Source organism: Typopeltis vanoorti, chromosome 26, assembly GCF_054136105.1.
Source record: "Typopeltis vanoorti isolate ZY-2024b chromosome 26, IOZ_Tvanoo_1.0, whole genome shotgun sequence".
Lineage (NCBI taxonomy): Eukaryota > Metazoa > Arthropoda > Arachnida > Uropygi > Thelyphonidae > Typopeltis > Typopeltis vanoorti.
This window is the reverse complement of record NC_143574.1, coordinates 13,076,873-13,097,467: the sequence shown is the minus strand read 5'-3', so window position 1 is coordinate 13,097,467 and position 20,595 is coordinate 13,076,873. Positions and strand designations below refer to the sequence as shown.

The 20,595-nt window shown below is 36.5% G+C and overlaps 1 protein-coding gene across 2 annotated transcripts in view; it reads left to right on the top strand.

Annotated features, from left to right (window-relative positions):
* The window catches only part of LOC150092338 (eukaryotic peptide chain release factor subunit 1-like), a 166,482-nt gene that overhangs the window by 128,671 nt on the left and 17,216 nt on the right, over positions 1–20,595 (top strand). For both annotated transcript variants that reach the window (XM_090415156.1, XM_090415155.1), the window contains exons 9-10: positions 6,480–6,635; positions 17,331–17,395. In XM_090415156.1, coding sequence (XP_090271282.1) covers positions 6,480–6,635; positions 17,331–17,395 — 221 coding nt within the window. The remainder of the gene's footprint in view (positions 1–6,479; positions 6,636–17,330; positions 17,396–20,595) is intronic.

Below are 20,595 nucleotides of genomic sequence, written 5' to 3'. Positions count from 1 at the left end.
ACAGAGGTCTATATTGGGCCCACTATTGCTATCTTGTACGTTAATGATATTGGGACAGGCTGAACTGCAAATATTCAGTTGGTTGCCAATCATGCAAAGTTAGAAGAACTATGAGGAGCAGAACAAATGTGACTTTGCAGGAGGATCTCAATAGACTGTGTGAGTGAGCAAATCAGTGGAGCTATCAATTTAATGTTGCAAAGTGTGTCTTGATATTGGTAGGCAAGGTTGGGATGCAGATACAATTAATGGCAAAATTTTGAAGGAAGTAGAAGACTTAAGAGATGTGGGAGTGATGGGCAGAGACTTGAAGTTTAGGGGCCACATTGGTAAACTTTGTAAGAATATCACAACAGATTATGGCAATGATAAGGAGGACCTTGACATATAGAAGCAAAAAATGTTATGGTTCCCTTGTATTAGACCTTGATCAAGCCACATAAGTACTACTGTGCACAGATTTTGTTGATAGTTTTCAAGAGGATATATTAGAGAGGTCTAGAGAAGATTCACTAAGTTGAGTTTGGGTCTGTGGAATGTGAAATATGAAGACAGATTGAGGGAATGCAACTTGCAGAACCTTGTGAATAGGAGGAGTAAATTAGAATATGATTGAGACATATAAGTTGCTGAGTGGTAGTTACTAGATTAATGTGGTAGAAATTGAAATTTTTCATAGAGTAGGAGAGAAGAGTAGAATAAGAGGTCATTCCTGGATGCTATATAGGAAGGGCATGAGCAAGGGAGTGAGAGGCAGGTATTTTGCATGGTAATAGTTGGTGAGTGGAATGCATTGCCTGAAAGTGTGGTGAGTTCAGAAACTGTGAATAGGTTTAAAGCATGGTTCGATGATCTTTTTGAATGAGGGACTAGACCTCCCCTTGATGAGTCTTTTGAATCCATGGAGGTCTGATGTTAATATAGCTTTCTGTGGTTTATCTTCAGAATTTGTAATTATTATTTGGTCGTTGGCAAAGAGGAGAGTGTTTAAGTTTACTGTAGAAGAAAATTTAATTCCTGGATGTAAATTTTTATTCCATTTTATTATTATTTCATTTAAGTAGATATTAAAAAGAGTTGCTGAGAGGGGACATCCCTGTCGGACCCCTTCGTTTATCTTTCTCGTATATGATAGCGAGTGACTTAATCTTATTTGTATTTGATTATTTTTATATATACTTGTGATAGCTTTTAGGAAATTATTTGGTATTTGTCTTTCTTTTAATATGTTAAATAATGTTTCTTTTAACTTTGTCAAATGCTTTTTCAAAGTCAATAAATGCAATACATGTTTCTAAATTGTATTCGCTTCTTTTCTCTATTATTAATTTTAAGCAAAAGGCTGGGTCTATACATGATCGTCCTTTTCTAAATCCATTCTGTACTTCTAAAGTTTTCAGAATATTTCATTAATTTGCTATTTAAGATTCTGCTATATATTTTGTAACAGGAATTTAGTATACTGATACCTCTATAGTTTTTAGGGTCACCTCTATTACCTTTTTTAAAGATAGGAATCACAATTGCTTTTTCCCATTCTATTGGGGGGGGGATACCAGTTGAATAAATTTTATTTAAAAATAATAAGAGTCTTTCTTTGAATCTAGTTCCTGCATATTTATATAGTTCTGAACCTAGCTTATCTTCTCCAGGTGATTTTCCGTTTCTTGTTTCTTTCAGGCTGATTTCTAATTCTTCTTTAGTTATTTCCTTTTCATTTTCGTTAATTGTTTGCCAATTGTCTTTTTTAAAATATTTGTCTGTCCACAATTCTGTGTAGTAATTTAGAAATTCTTCTAATTTCAATTCAGTGTTTAATTTTATGTTTTCTTTGGTATCTGCATTTAAGTGTTTCAAAATTTTATATACATTGGGTCTTATTTTATATAAATCATGTTCTAAATTAGAAACAAATTTGTTCCATGATTCTCTATGTCTTTTTCTGACTTCTCTTTTAGCTATGGCTCTTATTCTTTTATATTCTATTTCATCTTCTAATCTTTTACTGCTTAACTATTTGTGATAGGCTTCTTTTTTCTTTTTGATTATTTCTTTCATTGTATCATCCCAGATCTTCAGTTTTTTCCTTTTATTGAATTTTTTGGTCTTTCCTAAGCTTTCATTTGCTGCTGCATTTAGTATTGTTTTTATATTAAGCAATTCTATTTCTATTTTTTCATTTTGTTTTATTTTGTCTAGATATTGGTTAATTCTTTGTTCATATAGCCATTGTACATTTGTGCCATTCAATAGTCTAGTTTTATAAACAAATATTTCAATTTTTCTTTCTGTTCTTGTTACTTGTAGCCATTTAGGTGGTAATCTTAATTTTATTTTAACAAGGAAGTGGTCACTGCTTATTTCATATCCTCTGTGAACTCTAACATCTAGTGAAAATTTGATGTCTTTTCATTTAGTATAAAGTAATCTAATATTGATTTCCATCCTCTTGCTGCCCAAGTATATTTATGTATGTCTTTATGTTTATAGAAGGAATTCATTATTTTTAGGTTATTATAAACTACAAAGTCAATCAATTTTTTACCATTCCTGTTTAGAGTATGTTCTCCATGTATTCCTGTATTATTATTAATTTTCGTGTTTCCAATTCTTGCATTTAAGTCTCCTGCTAAAATTATGTAATAATTTTTATTTATGTTATTATATATGTTTTGTAGCTGATTATAAAAATCAATATTATCTTGCTCTCTTAATTCTACTAGTAATTCTACATAATTCTACTAGTAAGCTGACAGATTTTGAAATTATAATATGAATTATTTTAGCCTAAGAGTCGTAAGTATAGTCCAAAATTCTCAGGGTCATTTCTATCCAGAGACAAGTTGGAATTCGTGTCTGGATAGAAATTCTATTGAAACTGTACTGATTAATGTACTGGTAGCTAAATAAAGCATCTATTTCTTCCCTCTTGTTACATAGTTATCCTCAGAAACATATGAAATAATTTTCTTCTTTCTGTCTATGTGGATTACTCTCTATTCTTAATTATTATTATTATTATTACCCAAGACCCCATGGAGTCAAAGACTAGGAGGTCCTTTTATCATACACACAGCTCATCATAACTTCAAACACACTCAAATTCTCTGCAGACACCACACTCTCAGGCAAGGCATTCCAATCATTCACAACTCTGCATGAAAAAAACCTGCTTCTCACTCCCCAACTCACACCCTCTTCATACAGTTTCCAGGGATGACTTCTCCCCTGATCTCCCACTATTTTCTGTAGAACCTGTTGAAAGTGTTAGCTTGGTCCACCTTTGCTATGAGTTGCCTGGTGTTGTACTACCTTACCCCAGTCCTGAAGATATTTTCAGGTGCAAACTTTGTTTGCTCACACTTGGATAAAGGATTAAACTAAATTTATTATAGTCTAACCAAGTAAATAATAAACTTTCAACATCTTTCTCTAAATCCAGAGTAATTTAATAAAAAGTTGGCATACCTTTTGGCAACTCCTATAGGTAAAGATGACCTCGCCATTGCTTCTACCTGGTATCTGCACTTCTGGGCCTGGCTCCCACGGAAGAGACCTCAATAAAGGTCGAAACTAGTCTGGGTAGTGACCCTTCCCTTAATGCATAACATTATACATATCTGCAAGGAGATGTGTTTTGCATTATGGGAGATACTGAGATAGGAGTGATGTTAGTTTGGTCCACCTTTGCTACGAGTTGTGCAGTGTTGTACTACCTTACCCCAGTCCTGAAGATATTTTCAGGTGCAAACTTTGTTTGCTCACACTTGGATAAAGGATTAAACTAAATTTATTATATTCTGTAGAACCTCTCCAGCATTGATCACATAGCAACCCCTTAATAACTTGTAGGTCTCTATCATATCTCCCCTCTTCCTCCTGTCCACCAGACTCTGCAAGTCGGTGGACAGGAGGAAGACATTCCAGAGGTAGTTCGTCGGTCGCCTCTTCGTCAGGTGACTGATCTTAGTCAGTCGCCTCTGGACCCTTTCGAACATCTTTTCATCCTTCTGAAAACCAGGTGACCAAATCTGGGCACAATAGTACATGTGTGGCCTAATCAAAGCCTTATACAATGGAACAAGAATCTCCCTACTTCAACAAGTTAGTGTCCTCTAAACCACAGAAACCTATGCCTACAATATAACAATTGTTATTATTATTTCTCAGGCATCTCTGTGGATTCAAAGACTCATCATAGGGGGGGCCCACTCTAGCCATTGTTAACACAACACATAGCATACCTCTTCTTGAACTCTTTCACTGATGATGCACTTGCGACCATTTTTGGCAACCCATCCACCACTCTCTAAGCAAAAAATCTAGTTCTTGACACCTTGCTAACCACTTATACAATTTCCATGGATCACCTCTTGTTCTCTCCTTTCCTGCCATGTACTGAAAAGAGTCTTTGGTGTGTCAATCCTATAAAACCCCTTTAATAACTTTCATCATGTCTGTTTCTATCATGTCCTCTCTCTTATTCCCCTATCAGGTAGTTTTGAAACCCACAGACTTTCAATTTATTCTCAAATGGAGTATTCCATAGAGTTGCCATAATCTTGGTCACTTGCTTTTGAATCCTTTCCACCACTTCTTCATCCCCACAGAAGCCATGCAGCCAAATTTGTGTGCAGCAATTCATATGTGACCTTATTAAAGTCTTGTAAAGGGCAATAATACCCACATTATCCCTGCTTATCAGTGTGTTCTTCAACAGCGAGGTAATCTGATCTGCTGTTTGCCACCTTTGCAGTATTTCCTCTAGACTTCGACTCCCTGTTCATAATAACCCAGAAATCTCTGGCTACATCAATTTCCTGAAGTTTACTTCCATCAATATAGTACATAGCTTTTAATCTCTCCCCAAAATGCATCACCTTACACTTTTCCACATTGAACTGACAGCTATTTAAATCATCCTGTAGGATCTCCAATACCTTAATCACCATTCCTTAGATACTGATTGGCTTACAATTTGCTACTTCTGTCTTGGAGTCTCCTTTATGCAGTGGGGCTATTTTGTTCTCTTTCCACTTCATTGGCACTTTCTAAGTAGTGAAGCTTAAATTAAACAGCTTGGTCAGAGCAGCTGATAATTTCCTTGCACATTCTTGTAATATACAGGCTGATATGGAATCTAATCCCATGGCTTTCACATTAAGGTTCTGCAATATCCTAAGCATCTCCAATTCTTCAACCTCTATTTTCCTATCAATGTCATATCTGGCATTGTAATATCACTACCTAGATGATATACCCTTGCAAAATGATTATTCACAGTGACTCAACTGTTTGGTTTGCTTCAGTTATGTTCTTACTATCATCACTTTTTAAAGCCATTCTTCCATAGTCATTCTATCTTTTACTTGTTGAAAGAACTCTCCAGTATTTCTTTTGGCCTCGTCAACTAGCTTCCTCCCATAATTATCTTTGATCTTTACCATAACAGGTTAATCTTCTTTCCTGTTCTGTACATCTTATGACTATGCTGATCCCTTTTTTTTATGATCCTTCAACAACTTTTTCTTTTTCTGCATTTCAGCTGGAAAGGTAATAAAGACAATCCAGAGAATTGCTGCAGTATTGAGGAGGACATTGATCACCAGAGATGGCAGTTCTATTGTATAAAGCTGTTATCAGACCTCATCTGAATTACTGTGCTTGGATCTGGTCACTTAGACTTAAAGGGAATGAAACAACTGTGCAGAGGGTACAGAGGCAGATAACAAAATGATATGCGACTGCAGAGCATTGATCGTGAGAATAGATTGAGGACACGCAAATTCTGGTGGAAAGGTTATGAAGGAATGATATAACAAAGTAAGTTTTTTATATGGCGAATAGTAGGAGGATGGAATGCATTGCCTGAAAGGGTGGCAAGAGTGCAGACAATGAATGTTATGGTATGATATGCGTAGTATTGTCTAAGTCAGATCTCCATTCTTCATTTTTTTTTGGACCTTCGTTTTTTGATGTATTATCTCCTGGACATCCTATTTTTCCAACATCTCACACTTCTCAAAAATACAGTCAGTTGTAATCATTAGGTAGCTAGTAAGAATGTTACATATATTCTAATAAATTGTGTTTTCTGCCATGAATATATATTCATGGCAGAATAATATATATATATATATAATATATTAAATATTTAGCAACATGAATATGTTCCATAGAAGAGCCTTCACAATCAAAACTGACATGTATTCAGATTGAATATACTTTGTTTATTTGAACACATATGTGAGGGAAAAAAATTAGAAAACTCTTTTGGTACAGCTAGCAACTTTGTGATATATCCTGCTAAAATGAATATTCCAATATACATTTCAAGGCAAATTAGAATATGAATGAAAATGCCTTTCTTCAATATTATTAAAAAATTACATTAAATTAAATAAATACATTAAGATCAATTTTTAAAATTTATGTTTATAATAGATTTCTTTATTTATTTTAATTATATCTCAATTTAGGTGGCTATTTTGATGAAATTTTCCATGATACAGGTAAATACTGCTTTGGAGTAGATGATACATTACAAGCACTAGAGATGGGTTGTGTAGAAGTACTTATTGCATGGGAAAATCTAGATACTGTTCGTTGTATTTTCAAGAATCAGGCAACAGAAGGTAATAACTATTCTGTATTTTTTATTATTTGTTCTGATTAGAGCCCAAAATCTTGTAGATGAATAAATAGGATTGTAAATGACTGACCCTGAATCACATAGAATAATATAGGGCATGATTATAAATTTATAGTTTTTAAGACGAGTTCGAACCTGCCTGGGAGAGACAGAAAGTTTTCCAGTGACAGTTGGCTTGCATCAAGGGTTAGCATTAAGTCCGTTCCTGTTTAATATTGTGATGGCGGTGGTGAAGGAGGAGGTGAAAGAAGACACGCCTTGGACTATGTTGTTGTATGCAGATGACATCGTGCTGTGTGTGTAGAATCAAGAGAAGAAGTGGCAGTTAATTGGAAAGTTGGAGGAAAGTACTGGAAGAGAGAGGTATGAGAATGAGCAGAAGTAAGACAGAGTATGTATTGCAAAGTGGATGGCAGCCAGGAGACAGATCTGGAGCTGGAAGGAGATGTCATCAGGAAGGTCAGTGACTTTAGATACTTAGGTTCAACAATAAAAGAGGAAGTGGGATGCAGGATGGAGGAACTGGAGAGAGATGGCTGGAGTGCTATGCGATAAGAGGGTGCTGATCAATCTAAAAGGCAAAATCTACAGGACAGTAGTGAGACCAGCTATGACATATGCTATGTATGGAAACTGTGACCCTGAGGAAAAGCAACATCAGCAGGATGGAGGTGGTGGAGATGAGAATGCTTAGGTGGATGTGTGCGGTGGGACCAGAAAGGATCGTCTGAGAAATGACTATGTAAGGGGAACAGTGAAAATTACAAACTTAGGAGCAATACAGGAGGCAAGGCTGAGATGGTTTGGTCATGTGACAAGGAGGGAGGAAGAGTATGTGGGAAGAAAGGTCATGCAGATGGATGTGCAGGGGAGGAGGAGGTGCGGACAGCCAAAGAAGAGATGGAGGGAGATGGTGGAGGAGGATTTTGAGGATGAAGAACTTGGATGTGGCTACAGCCCAAGACAGGAGGCTGTGGAGGAGATTCACCACAAATAGCAACCCTACTTAAGTGGGAAAAAGCTGCAGAAGAAGAAGAAGACATTACATGTTAGCTACTATTAGAGGCAAGCTCTCAAACATTCTGTTAGTAATATTCCCAAAGATAAATCAGTTGGTAGCTTGGATAAAGAGATAAGACGATTGACAGAAATCATTGAGTTGTGTTTGGAGAAGAGTGATAATGATAATGTGTTGTACCACAAGGTTCTGGGATTGGTGTCATCTAATTTGTGTGTATGTGTGTGTATATATATATATATATATATTTTTTTTTTTTTTTAAAGAATTGAATGACTAGAACCAAGATTTAAGTAAAAAGGTTTTAATATTAAAACTAGTTTCGGCTTGTAACAGCCTTCATCAGGTGACATTATAAAAGAGAGAAAAAGAAAAAACACTGAAGCTTAAATAAACTCTGAACAGCATAGAGAGTCAATTATGTATAATTGCCGAAACTAGTCGTGTTTTAATATTAAAACCTTTTTACTTAAATCTCGATTCTAGTCATTCAATTCTTTTTAAAAAAAATGTATGTTAACTGAGTTAATGATCGTTCTTTCATATACGACACCATCCCATTACCACAAATTTATCATTGCCTGCAAACAATTATTGCTTTCAAATGCTGAACCATATATATATATATATATATATATATATATACACACACACACACACACGAGAGTGGTCTGAAAAGTTATTATTATTGTTATGGGCGACTCCAGGGAGTCCTTAGACTCATCGAGGGAGGCACTAAACATCATGTCCACACAACTATTCGACATTCTCACAATATCTATCATACCTTGCCTTGAACTCACTCACTGTCATAGCACCCACAACAAACTCTGGCAGCTTATTCCACTCATTCACCACTCTAAAAGTAAAGAACCCAGCTCTAACACCCTTGTTAACCACACTCTTGCTCAGCTTTCATAGATGTCCCCTAGTTCTCCCACCACCAGTCCTGATCTCAAAAATATCCTCTGAATTAATCCTATAGAAATCCTTCAGCAATTTGAATGTCTCAATCATATCTCCCCTTTTTCGCCTATCAACCAATTTCTGCAACCCACAAATCTTCAACCTGTTCTCATAAGGTTCATTCCATAGACCTGCTTTCATCTTGGTCACTCACCTCTGGATCCTCTCCACCTCCTCCCCATGAAGATGAAACCTAGGTGACCAAATCTGGGCACAGTAGTCGAGATGAGGTCTTACCAAGGCTCGGTACAGAGGAACAATAACTTGCTTGTCCCTGCTCGTCAAAGTATTTTTCAAGAACTAAGTGAATTGATGAGCTGATTTAGCCACTTTTGCAATGTGCCCCCTAAACTTCATCTCCCTATCCAGCAACACTTCCAAGTCCCTGGCCTCATCAATCTCTTGGAGTATGGTTCCACCAATATGGTATACTGCTGCTAATCTTTTCACCCCAAAATGCATAACCTTACATTTTGTCACATTAAATTGACATCCATTCTCCTTAGCCCAGAACTCCAATCTATCTAAGTCATCCTTCAAGACTTTGACATCTTCTGCATTCACTATCGCCCTACCCAACTTTGCATCATCAGCGAACAAATGAACTGTTCCACTTAGATCCTTCCCTATATCGTTAATGAACAAATTAAACAGCAGTGGTCCAAGAACAGAACCCTATGGCACACCACTAGTCATAGGCCATCTTTTGGACTCTACTCCTGTATAAACTACTCTCTGATATCTCTCTCCATCAACCACCCACCTATCCATCTCACAGCCTAACAATGAAAACAGGAATTTATAATTTCAAAATTATTTTTATTTTTCAACATAATTTTCCTTAACACTAATACATTTATTTCAGTGATGTTCCAGTGCCATTATCTTGTCCCTGTAGTGGTTCTCAGTAAGATCTGCAAAATACCTCTCTACATCTGCAATCACCTCTTGATTTGAAAAAAAAATGCTGACCAGCAAGGAAGGTGTTAGTTTTGGGAAGAGATAGAAGTCAGAGGGAGCAAAATCTGGGGAATAGGGTGGATGTTTCAACAATTCATAGTGCAGATCCCTTAATTTTCTCATTGCCAAAACATCTTTGCAGGCAGCTGCATTGTCCTGATGAAAGATGTTTTTTTCTTCTGCAAACCAGGTCTTTTCTCACGAATTTTTTTGTCTAGTCTGGTTAAAAGATTGGAATAACATTCCCCAGTTATTGTTTTTACCCTTTTCAAGATTGCCTTTAGCATCCAAAAACATCGATGCCATGACCTTTCCTGCTGATGGAACTGACTTTGTCTTCTTTGGCGCTATACAACCAGCTTCTGTCCACTGTTTTGACTGCTGTTTGGATTCTGGTGTGTAATGGTGAATCCAAGTCTGAAATATAGTAATAAATCAACACACAAAATCAGTTTATTCTTATTAAAATGCTCCAAACACTGTTCAGAGATTTTCATGTGAGCGTGTTTTTGATCTGTAAGATGGATCTACAGATTTGTGTAAGTGGACACCACACTTGCTGTGAGCAAGTGTGGCATCCATCTTGCACAAAGCTTTTTCATTTGCAATTCTTCATGCAAATATATCCTACACGTTCTTTTGAAATGCCTACAGTCTCAGCAATTTCATGCACTTTGACTTGCTGGTCGTCCAGTACCATATTGTGCAATTGGTTAATGATTTCTGGTGTTGTTACACTTTTTGGACATCCTTCCATGTGGATAATCTTCAAGGCTGGTACGGCCACATTTAAGCTTGGCAGCTCATTTCTTAATTGTTGAAAACAAAGGAGAAGAGTGTCCATAAATGTTTATGAAATTCAAATGAATTTTTTTTTACATTAAACCTTCTTTTATAAAGAATTTTCTAATCACACGATACTCAATTTTATCCATTAAGAGGTACAGAGAAGACTTTTGCTTCAGACAGCTGTATAAAACAAACTACTTGATAGAATGACTTGCAATTTCATATGGATGCTTATGACAGATGTACCAACTTAGAAAAATAAATCTTGCTGCTAGTGTTGCCATCTATGGTTGAGGCCGAGAACTTTTCAGACCACCCTCATATATATATAGTTCAGCATTTGAAAGTAATAGTTGTTTGCAGGCAATGATGAATTTGTGGTAATTGTAGAGAACTTTGATGTGTTGTTGCTACAGGAGAATTTAAATAGGTTGGTGTTCTGGGCAAATGAATGGAGGTACCAGCCAGTTATGTTACTGAGTGTAAAGTTAGGCCAGAGGAGCAGAATAAGGTGTATTTTATTGTATTGAGGAAACCTCACTCAGTGAGTGGAAGAGGCAGGACCTCTCCAGTACCTTAACCACAAGTCCAGGCACTCAGATTAGTCTCACTTTTAGTACCTGTGTGTATGTGGGTGGGGGAAATTTCACATTTCTTTGGGATTTTTGTCCTGTTGCAAGACTCTTGTTAAATAGGCTGCTGTTGACTCTCTGCTGCATTTCCTTAGGACATACAGTGATCTGTCATCAAGTCCTACTGCCTTGCTGGGATCAAGTTGAAGTGGGATAGGGACTTATTCGCTATCAGTTCTTATCCCACCATATCCTCTATGCTCAAGCTCCTCATGATGTCACTTATGAAGGTGAAGTACCTTGATGAATTGCTCATTGAACACCATGATTATATCCTCTACAACAGTTACCAATCTACCATTTTCATCAATTATCATCTTCCCATCATCATCTTTTCTTCTGCTTGCTATATTTATCAAAAGAACTCTCTATTCTTCTTCTTCTTGGCCTGATTACTAACTTCTACAGAGGTGTATTTGTTGACTACTCAACAAATACACCTTGATACAGTCAAGGTGTATTTGTTGAGTAGTTCATAGGTTCATCTGTTATGGTGAGTCAGTAGGAGGGATACGAGGAATTAATCTAACTTGATTTTAATAAGGCAGTAGGACTTCATGACAGATCACTGCATATCTAGTCTGCGCAGTTAACAGTGGCTATGCACTTTGCAATCATATGCCTGAGGAACGAGTGTCCTAGGTTCGATTCCTGTCAGTGACGTGAGGAGCTTAAGGATCTTCCTCAGCCACAGCCAAGTTAGCCAGTCTTGTGTGTGGACAGCAGGGTTTTCCCCCCGCAAACAGGCAAACTGGCCCCCGTGAACACACACGGATACAGTCAGGAATACTTATGACAATCCCTCCAGCCATAGGTCTGAATTGTCAGCTATGCCGGTCCCGAGCCCAGATAAAAAATGGGGGGGGGCGGTTGAAGTGGTGCCGTACCTCTCCGTAAAAAGAGCTCATGGCTGTTGAATCACCATGCAAAATGAAATGAACGAACGAACTGCATATCTTAAGGAAATGTTAAAAGCAGCCTTGACATACTGAATAACAACGGTATTGCTACAAGACAAGTCTCAAATAAGTGGAAAGAGGGTAAAATTGTTCCACTTCACAAAGGAAATAAGACTGAGGCTACAAATTATAGATCATTCCAGTCTAGACTTATGGTTAAGATACTGTAGAGGTTGGTAAAGGCTAGGATAGAGATGGATTGTACATCTCTTCTTTGTGATGGTCAACATGGATTTGTTTAAAGGGGAGTTATGTTTTACTCTACATTTATTGTCCATACCAAATGAGTTTCTCTCCTGTCCTGCTCTTTTTACTCCTCATGCAACTGATTATCATTATTATTCATCTTGTTCTCCTTTTACAATACTTTTTTCTTCCAGAAATTTAGCCTTCTGATCTATGGAATATACATTCAGAATTGCTGATCTTAAGTAGTTCTTGATCAGCCTAAACATTTCATAAATAACTCTCTCCTAAGCTTTTCATAATTAGTGGAATTTTAGCTCCATGTATATCCTTTGTATATCAGTTTAAAGTTCTCACAAATCCCAGGCTTTTCATAATTAGTTTCATTGTAATTCCATGACTATCCTTGTTCCTCAAAGAAGAACCAGCCAACAATATATTATACTATATATTATTATTATAATTGATTATTACCATTATGCATCCTGTGCTCCTCCAAAGTGCCTTCTTTCAGATTTCATACTTAATTCTGTCACTGATCCATTTTACACCTACTTTATTTAGCTTTTTGATCTTCAGAATACATTCACACATTGATGCTATGTATTTTGTTGTCAGTTCCCGATAAGCATTATTTTCTTTCTGCTCAACTCATCATTCTGTGTTATATTTCCAAGCTGTCTCCTAAGGTTGTCATAAGCACCAGCCTTGTAGTTCCACATGGCTAGTCACAAAACAGTTAATCACTTCATGATCGCTCTCACCATCAGAGAGAAGTGCAGAACCCCACGTAATCACATTCTGTGATGAAATGATCAGATCTAAAACTCTCGATCCTTGTGTACCCTCCTTCACATATTGCCTGAGATAGTTGTCACTCAAGAACTTGAGAAATTCATTCTCCATATTTCCAAATGCTATCTCTTCATTCCAGTCTATAATTCCATAATTAAAATCACCCATAATAACCACCTTAACAAAAGTCTTACAACAGCACAGGTCCCATAGTAGTAGAAGGAATGCAAAATTGTTCCACTTCACCAAGGTGGTGATAAGCCAAAGGCAACAAATTATAGGCCGATCTGTATATCTGAAGTTGTAGTTTAGGTATTGGAGGGATTGGTGAGAGCTAGGATACAAAAGTGGGTTGATAACAGTAGTATTCTTTGTGCTTGTCAGCATGGGTATGTTAAAGAGAGGTCATGCTTTACAAACTTGCTTATGTACTATAACAAGGTGATGAATGTATTGTACAAGGGAGATGCATATACAGTGGTGCACTTAGATTTGCAAAGACTTTTGATAGATTGCTACACCACAAGTTGGTCACTAAACTGAGTAGATGGGACTGAACTGGATAGGTAACAGGCTATCAGATAGGTATCAACAAGTTGTGTATGGGGGGGGGGGGCACTATCCCAGCAGAAGATTAAAGTCACTGGTGTACCACAAGGCTGGGTTTTGGGACCATTGTTATTTAATTTCTATATTAATGATATTGGGATGAGTTTAACTGGTGATATACAACTGTTTGCAGCTGATGCTAAACTGGGGAGGGTGATGAGGAATCAAGCAGTTGTGGCTTTACTGGAGGATGAATAGATTGTAAAGGGGGGGGGGAAGGACAACAGTATGGCACTGTCAATTCAGTGTTGCAAAGTGTATGGTTCTGAAATTTGGTTATCAACAATGGGATTCAAAGTATGCACTTGGTGGGGAAATTTTGAGGAAGTTGAGGAGACAAGAGACCTTGCAGTGGTGGTGGACAAGGATCTGAAGTTCAGAGGTCAAATTGCACAAGTTTTGAAGTCATCACATCAGATTATGGCAGTGATGCAGGACTTATGTGCATAAATAAAGAGGTTCTGGTTCCATTATATAAGGAATCCTTAATCTGGTTCCTTAATCAGGCATCATATAGGTGCACAAATTTGATCCTCTGGTTTTCATGGTGGTGATGAGGATATATTGGAGAAGGTCCAGAGAAGACTGACTAAGATGATAACTGGTCTTTGGGTTGTGGGATATGAGGACAGATTGAGGGAATGCAATTTGCCAAGCCTTGTGAATGGGAGAAGAGAGGGGGATACGATTGAGACATTTAAGTTGGTAAAGACTTGTTACCAGGTTAATGTGGAAGAAATTTTTTATAGCATGGGAGAAGGGGAGGGGGTAGAACAAGGAACCATCCCTGGAAGCTACAGATGGGGGTACTTGATATTGTCTGTAAAGAGATGGAGAGGTGTAAAATTGATTGGGCATTACAGAGGCCAGGTGGAATGGAGAAGGTCATTTCAAAAGAAAGGATGGTAAGCTAGTTGTTTATTCAAGAGGTGATTCAAAGCATCATGAGGTAGCTGTGATACTGAGAAAAATTCAGGCAAGACTTCTGCTTCATTATAATCCCATTACAGTAATGACAGGATACTTTGTATTAGACTTATCTAATACTAATACTAACTTATCTAAATACTTTGTATTAGTCTCATCTTACCAATGTGTCATTCGTGGTAGTTTACGCATCCCACACAAATAGACTGATGAAGAGAGTAAATACTTCTACCAGGATATATATACCAAAACAACCTGTAGGTTTTGGGATGCCTACAAAGGAGGGATGTACTTCTTTTATCTTAGGGGACTTTAATGCAAAAGTGGGAAAAAGTACGAGAAACAGGTCTGAGTGTGGCATATTTGGTCTGGGTGAACATGACATCCATTGTGAAAGACTGTTGGAATTTGCCCATTTTAATAGATTAGTTATTTCGATACCTGTTTTCAGAAATATCCACAATGGACCTATACTTGGACATCTAGCATTGATAGGTCAAGGCACCAGATTGATTACATCCTGGCTCTCCAATGGTGAAATACAAGCATCTTTGATGTGCATACGTGTCCTAGAGCAGACTGTGGTATAGACCAATAGCTAGAAAGACAGAATATTCCAAATCAGGCCAATTCCACTAGACAGGATGTTAGAGTAATCCCTACCAGGTTCACAGAAGAAACATCAACACAGTTGGATAATCTTTTGGAGACTCGTGAAGAGAACTAAACTGAAATGCTGTGGGAAAGGAGTAAAGGTTATAATACAGCATACAGCTAAGAAGTATTTAGACTTAGTTAGAAGACCAAGAGACTCATAGATATTGGATTCAACATGGGATCTGATTGAAATGAGGTGGCTGCAGAAAGAAAGAAACACAAACAAGGACTGAAGACAATAAGAGATTACACAGAGAAGTCAGAAAAGCCATCAGGCAGGAGAAGGAAAATTTTTATGTTAGCAAATGTGAAGAGATAGAATAGCAGTTGAGGGGGCACAATTATAAAAGGATGTTTTGTTTAGTTTGTGACCTAAAGCACAAGTTTAAGCCAACATTGAATGGAATCAAAGACAGAATGGAGCTGTACTAATAGAAGAATTGAAAATTAAAAACAGATGGAAAGAATACTGCAAGGTACAGCAGAGATGATAAGGAAAATTTTATTTGGAACCTCTTCCATTTAGGCATGAGGTTGAAACAGGTTAACAACCATAAGTACCCAGGTGCAGATGGATTCCCAGCATTTTTAGATTGACACTAAAAACACTCTTATTAGTTCAATAAGAGTGTTCAGAGAAAGAATCATGGCCTACAGACTGGAAGAGGTTAGTTTTCACACCACTGCAAGACAGGAGATATGATAGATTGCATGTGAGCAAGATTTTTATTACAGATCATTCGAAATAGGATTGAGGCCAAAATTGAGACGGAGATGCCTGAGGAACAAGCAGGTTTTAGGAAAGGCATGGTTACCAGAAATCAGATCCTTTGTCTTAGACAGAGCATAGAAAATATAATGAATTTGGATTCCATATGGTAATGTGTTTCATAGAATACTCTAAAACTTTTGACTGTGTTCAGCATATGAAATTGTGGAAGGAAATGAAAATAATGGGCTTTCCTCAACTCATTACCAGGTTGATATTTAACTTATACGGTAAGCAAGAAGCTACCATAAAAACAGGTTTTGGATTAACCCATCAGTTTCAAGTTGGCAAGAATGCCTACTTTCTCCTCACCCTTTTTAGTATTTATGCTGAGGACATCATGCGTATAGCATTGGATGAGGTTAAGACAGGAATACAATAGGCAGGTTGTTCAGTAATCTGAGGTATGCTGATGATACAATACTCCTTTGTAATAGCAAGGAAGAACTAGAATGAATTCTTGACAAAGCTTATGAGATCAGTAAGAACAGAAGACTTCAACTTAATCCTAGCAAGACAAACATTCTGGTTCTCAGAGAAATTATAGACTGGGAATCTCCTAAGAAACAAGTGTACCTTAACAGAGAAAGAACTGAGGAAGTCAACTGGTTCAAGTACCTGGGATCCATTATTAATGTGAAGAATTGCTGTTCAAAATACATTAAAAGAAGATTAGGAATGACTAAAACAATAGTCAGATACTTGTCTAAAATCTGGAAGAATGAATCTATCTCCACAGGAACAAAGTTAAGAATTCTGGACTTATGGATGTGTGTGAACTTGAAACCTAAAGAAGTCTGATAGGAAAAGGATAGCTGCTTTTGAGATATGGTGTTACAGAAGGCTGTTGAAGATATCATATACTGAAGGCAGACAAATGGATGGAGTGCTATAAGAACTTTAAAGTTCTTTAAGGATATTTACAGAAGGAAAAACTAAAATACTTCAGACATATTGAAAGAATGCAAGGAGGATTTCTCAAAACAGTAATAGAAGATAAAGTTGCTGGAAAAAGAGGAATGAGTAGACTCTCAATGAGATAGATGGATGGTGTGGTGTGTCTGGAGTGACTGATCTTTAGAGTTGAATCCTCCAGAAAAGAATGCAACAGGACCACCTGGTGAGAATAGGTTTGGCACATCACCGAGTAATGAAGTAACCATACAGCATCTGATGATGTCCAAGGAATAGATCATATTAAACAAAAAATGATTTGTTTAATATGATCAGTGCTGCATAGCATAATTGGTGAATACTGTATAATATGCTGTGGTATCTCTGCTGTAAAATAACACCATTAGATTAAAACGAAGAGAATGTTGTTAATATCTGTACAGTATTTATTTGATATATGTCACAGTCATTGGTTTCATGGAAAATATATCCCTAATGATGAGAAATTCTGTTTCAGAACAACAGATTATATACTTGACAGCTGAACAAGAGAAAGACAGGTCTTGCTTCAATGACAAAAAAGTGAGTATAAATATGATTCTTTTTTGAAACTCAGTTGTAAATAATATGTTAATAATGTATAGTATGGCATTGTTATTAAAAATATTCTATTCTTTCATTAGTTCTCATCTTCCCCTTGTGTGTTAGGCTCACCAGCTTGTTAGGGGGGATTAATAGCTCACTAGCTATTACATCCTAATGCAGGGGTGGCCACAACATGGCTCGCGAGCCGCATGCTGCTCACGTCCATGCATCACACGGCTCTTCACAATCTACCAGGAAAAAATAAACAAAAGAGAAGAGAGAGAGACTATTTTACTATAGGGTTAATAAAAATTACTGCAATAAAAAAGTTCAATTAGAAACACATTAAATAAAGTTTACTTTGAACGATTAGAATAATTTAACTACGTTGACAGCCACGGCAATTTTCAGGATTCGGGTCTCAGAAGCCAATTTGATTTAATCATATAATATTATTCAAAACCCTAATTATAATGCATAATAATCACCAAAAAACATACAGAATGTGTTTTTTTGGAAAAAAAAGTCTCACAAGTTATCTCGTAGTTGACATATGTAACAGAAAGTTCTTTGCAGTAGCCAACTATGAGTTAATTTGTACTCAGACACGCTTCGACTTGTCGTTGTTTCGCTAAAGCAGAGTTAGCGATATGTGTGTAAATTTGTCAGTAGTGAATCAAACTCAGTCGAGTACATTACATTTACTTCTTTCTTGAGTATTTTGTTTTCTAATTATTATTATAATATATATTTATAACCCCACAATATGGATAAGAAAAGACCACTGGCTCAATTATAGAATATAGAATTACATATTATAGAAATATATATATATATATATATATACATAATGCGGTCAAATTTTTTCATAAAGTAACTAATTCTAACATTTGGGCAAATGCATTGGAAAAGTTTGAGGAATCTCAAGTGGTTGTTTGTGATATCTCTGAGTTATTTGATCAGGTTTAGTGCAAAGATTTATTAAGTAATTTTTCATCATATGACCTGTTTTCTGCCTTCGGCAAATGGGTTGTCAACTTTGTGTCTGGATGCACTTTGTATCATGGTAGATGATCTTTATCCTCAAACTTTGCAGCTAATACTGTTGTATCACATGACTCCATTCTTTCACTCGCTCTCTTCCTTCTGTGTCAACAACCTGTCTGATTGACTATAAATCTAATACATAGTTTTGGTGTTGACCAGTTCACTGTACATCTTTTTTTTTTTTTTTTTCATTTGACAACCCTTATAGTACACAAATTACCAAAATGTCCAGATTATCAACTTCTAAACTCTCCCTCCTGCAGTGAGTCTTCAGACTCCTTGGAGGTGTCACGAATAATAATAATAATAATAAACCTAAATTCTGATCTCTAAACCATTCTTCAATGAGGTGCTGATAATATGGTTTATTTCGATAGTAGCAAAAACACAATCCTGTTTTATTTCTCACAAAATAAAACTAATGTTTTTCTTCTAACTTTTGACAAACACCCAAATCTCTTGAAAAGAAGAAATTTCTCTTCATGGAATTATTCTAACATCCAATTTTTTGTAATATTTGTAAGATGCTTATGCTCTTGGCATAAATGTATTTCAAATATCACTTCCTCTGCATCCAAAAAATTTGATTTCTTTATTGCTTAAGATATTGTACTTCTGAAAAGCTATTAATTCTATACAAATGGCCTAGTTAACCAAACGGTTAACATCTCCATCTACTTCCCAATGAATACATCATGAGCTTGAATCAGACTGCAGGTATGGATATTTTGCAAATATCTGTAGTGGAAGACCACCACTCTGCTCACTGAAGTGGCTTGAACAAAAGTCCATCCACTTCAGAACCAACAATAATTACATATGATAAGTTTTCAGCCTTGTGTGAGTGGGATTCACATTAAAAAAATAAAATAAAATACAATTCACATATTCATCTAACCGTTAAATAATGTTACACATTTTAAAATGGATAACAGCACTCAGTCATTCATTATTAAATAGTATTCATGTAATATCATGCAGCAGTATTAATTCAATCCCTAAAAATGCTTCACCCAGTAAAGAAGAGAGCAATTAGGCCAAATATTGACAAATCTCTTACCACTTCATTCTGCTCTCCAAAAATATTTCCATGGTTACTGTTCATTGGAATTATTATTATTATTATTATTGCACAGCCACCTCCACAGAGTTCCAAGACTCATTGTGGGAGACCTAAACTATCAACACAATATCTATAATATCTCTCCTTGAAACCATTAACAGACAAAGCACTCACAACTGACACAGGCACCCATTCATTCACCACTCTCTAAGCAAAAAATCTAGTCCACACACACACCCTTCCTAACTACACTCTTACTGAACTTACCGGGATGACTTTTTGTTTTGTCTCCACTAGCCAAGTGTAGAAACATTTCCCCTGAATCAATCCTATAATATTCTTCAAGCAACTTAAAAGTTGCTATCATATCCCCTCCTTTTTTGCCTATTAACCAACTTTTACACTCCACAAACCCTCAATTTCACAGCATCACTTCCCCATCTTGGTCACTTGCTTCTGGATTCTTTCCACCACTTCCCCAAGAAACCAAGATGACTAGATCTGAGCACAGTAATCCAGATGTGGTTATATAAAGACTTTACAAAGAGTAAAAATAACTCTTTCATTTCTGCTTGTTAGTGTGTTCTTCAATAACCAAGTAATCCTGTGAGCTACCCTGGTGATTTTAGCAATATCTCTAAACTCCAATTCTCTATCTACTACTATCCTCAAATCACTGGCTTCATCAATTTCCTGGAGTACAGCTTGTAATCTTTGTATCCCAAAATGCATAATTTTACACTTTTCCACATTAAATTGACATCTGTTATGTTTTGCCCATACTATCAGTCTATTTAAATCATCCTCCTTGATTAACTATTACTCTATCCAATTTGCATCATCAGCAAACAACTGAAATTTCCTTTCAAATTATTTCCTATATCATTTATGTACAAATTAAACAGCAGTCATCCAGGTACAGAGCCCTGCAGCACACCACTAGTAACCAGCCTTCTCCGGGATTCTGCTCCTCCATATACAGTACTACTTTTTGGTATCTGTCAGTCAGCCATCCTTTTATTCATATCATCAGTTTCATATTCATCCCAATTTGTTGCAGTTTGAGTAACAGAGTTCCATGCAGTAT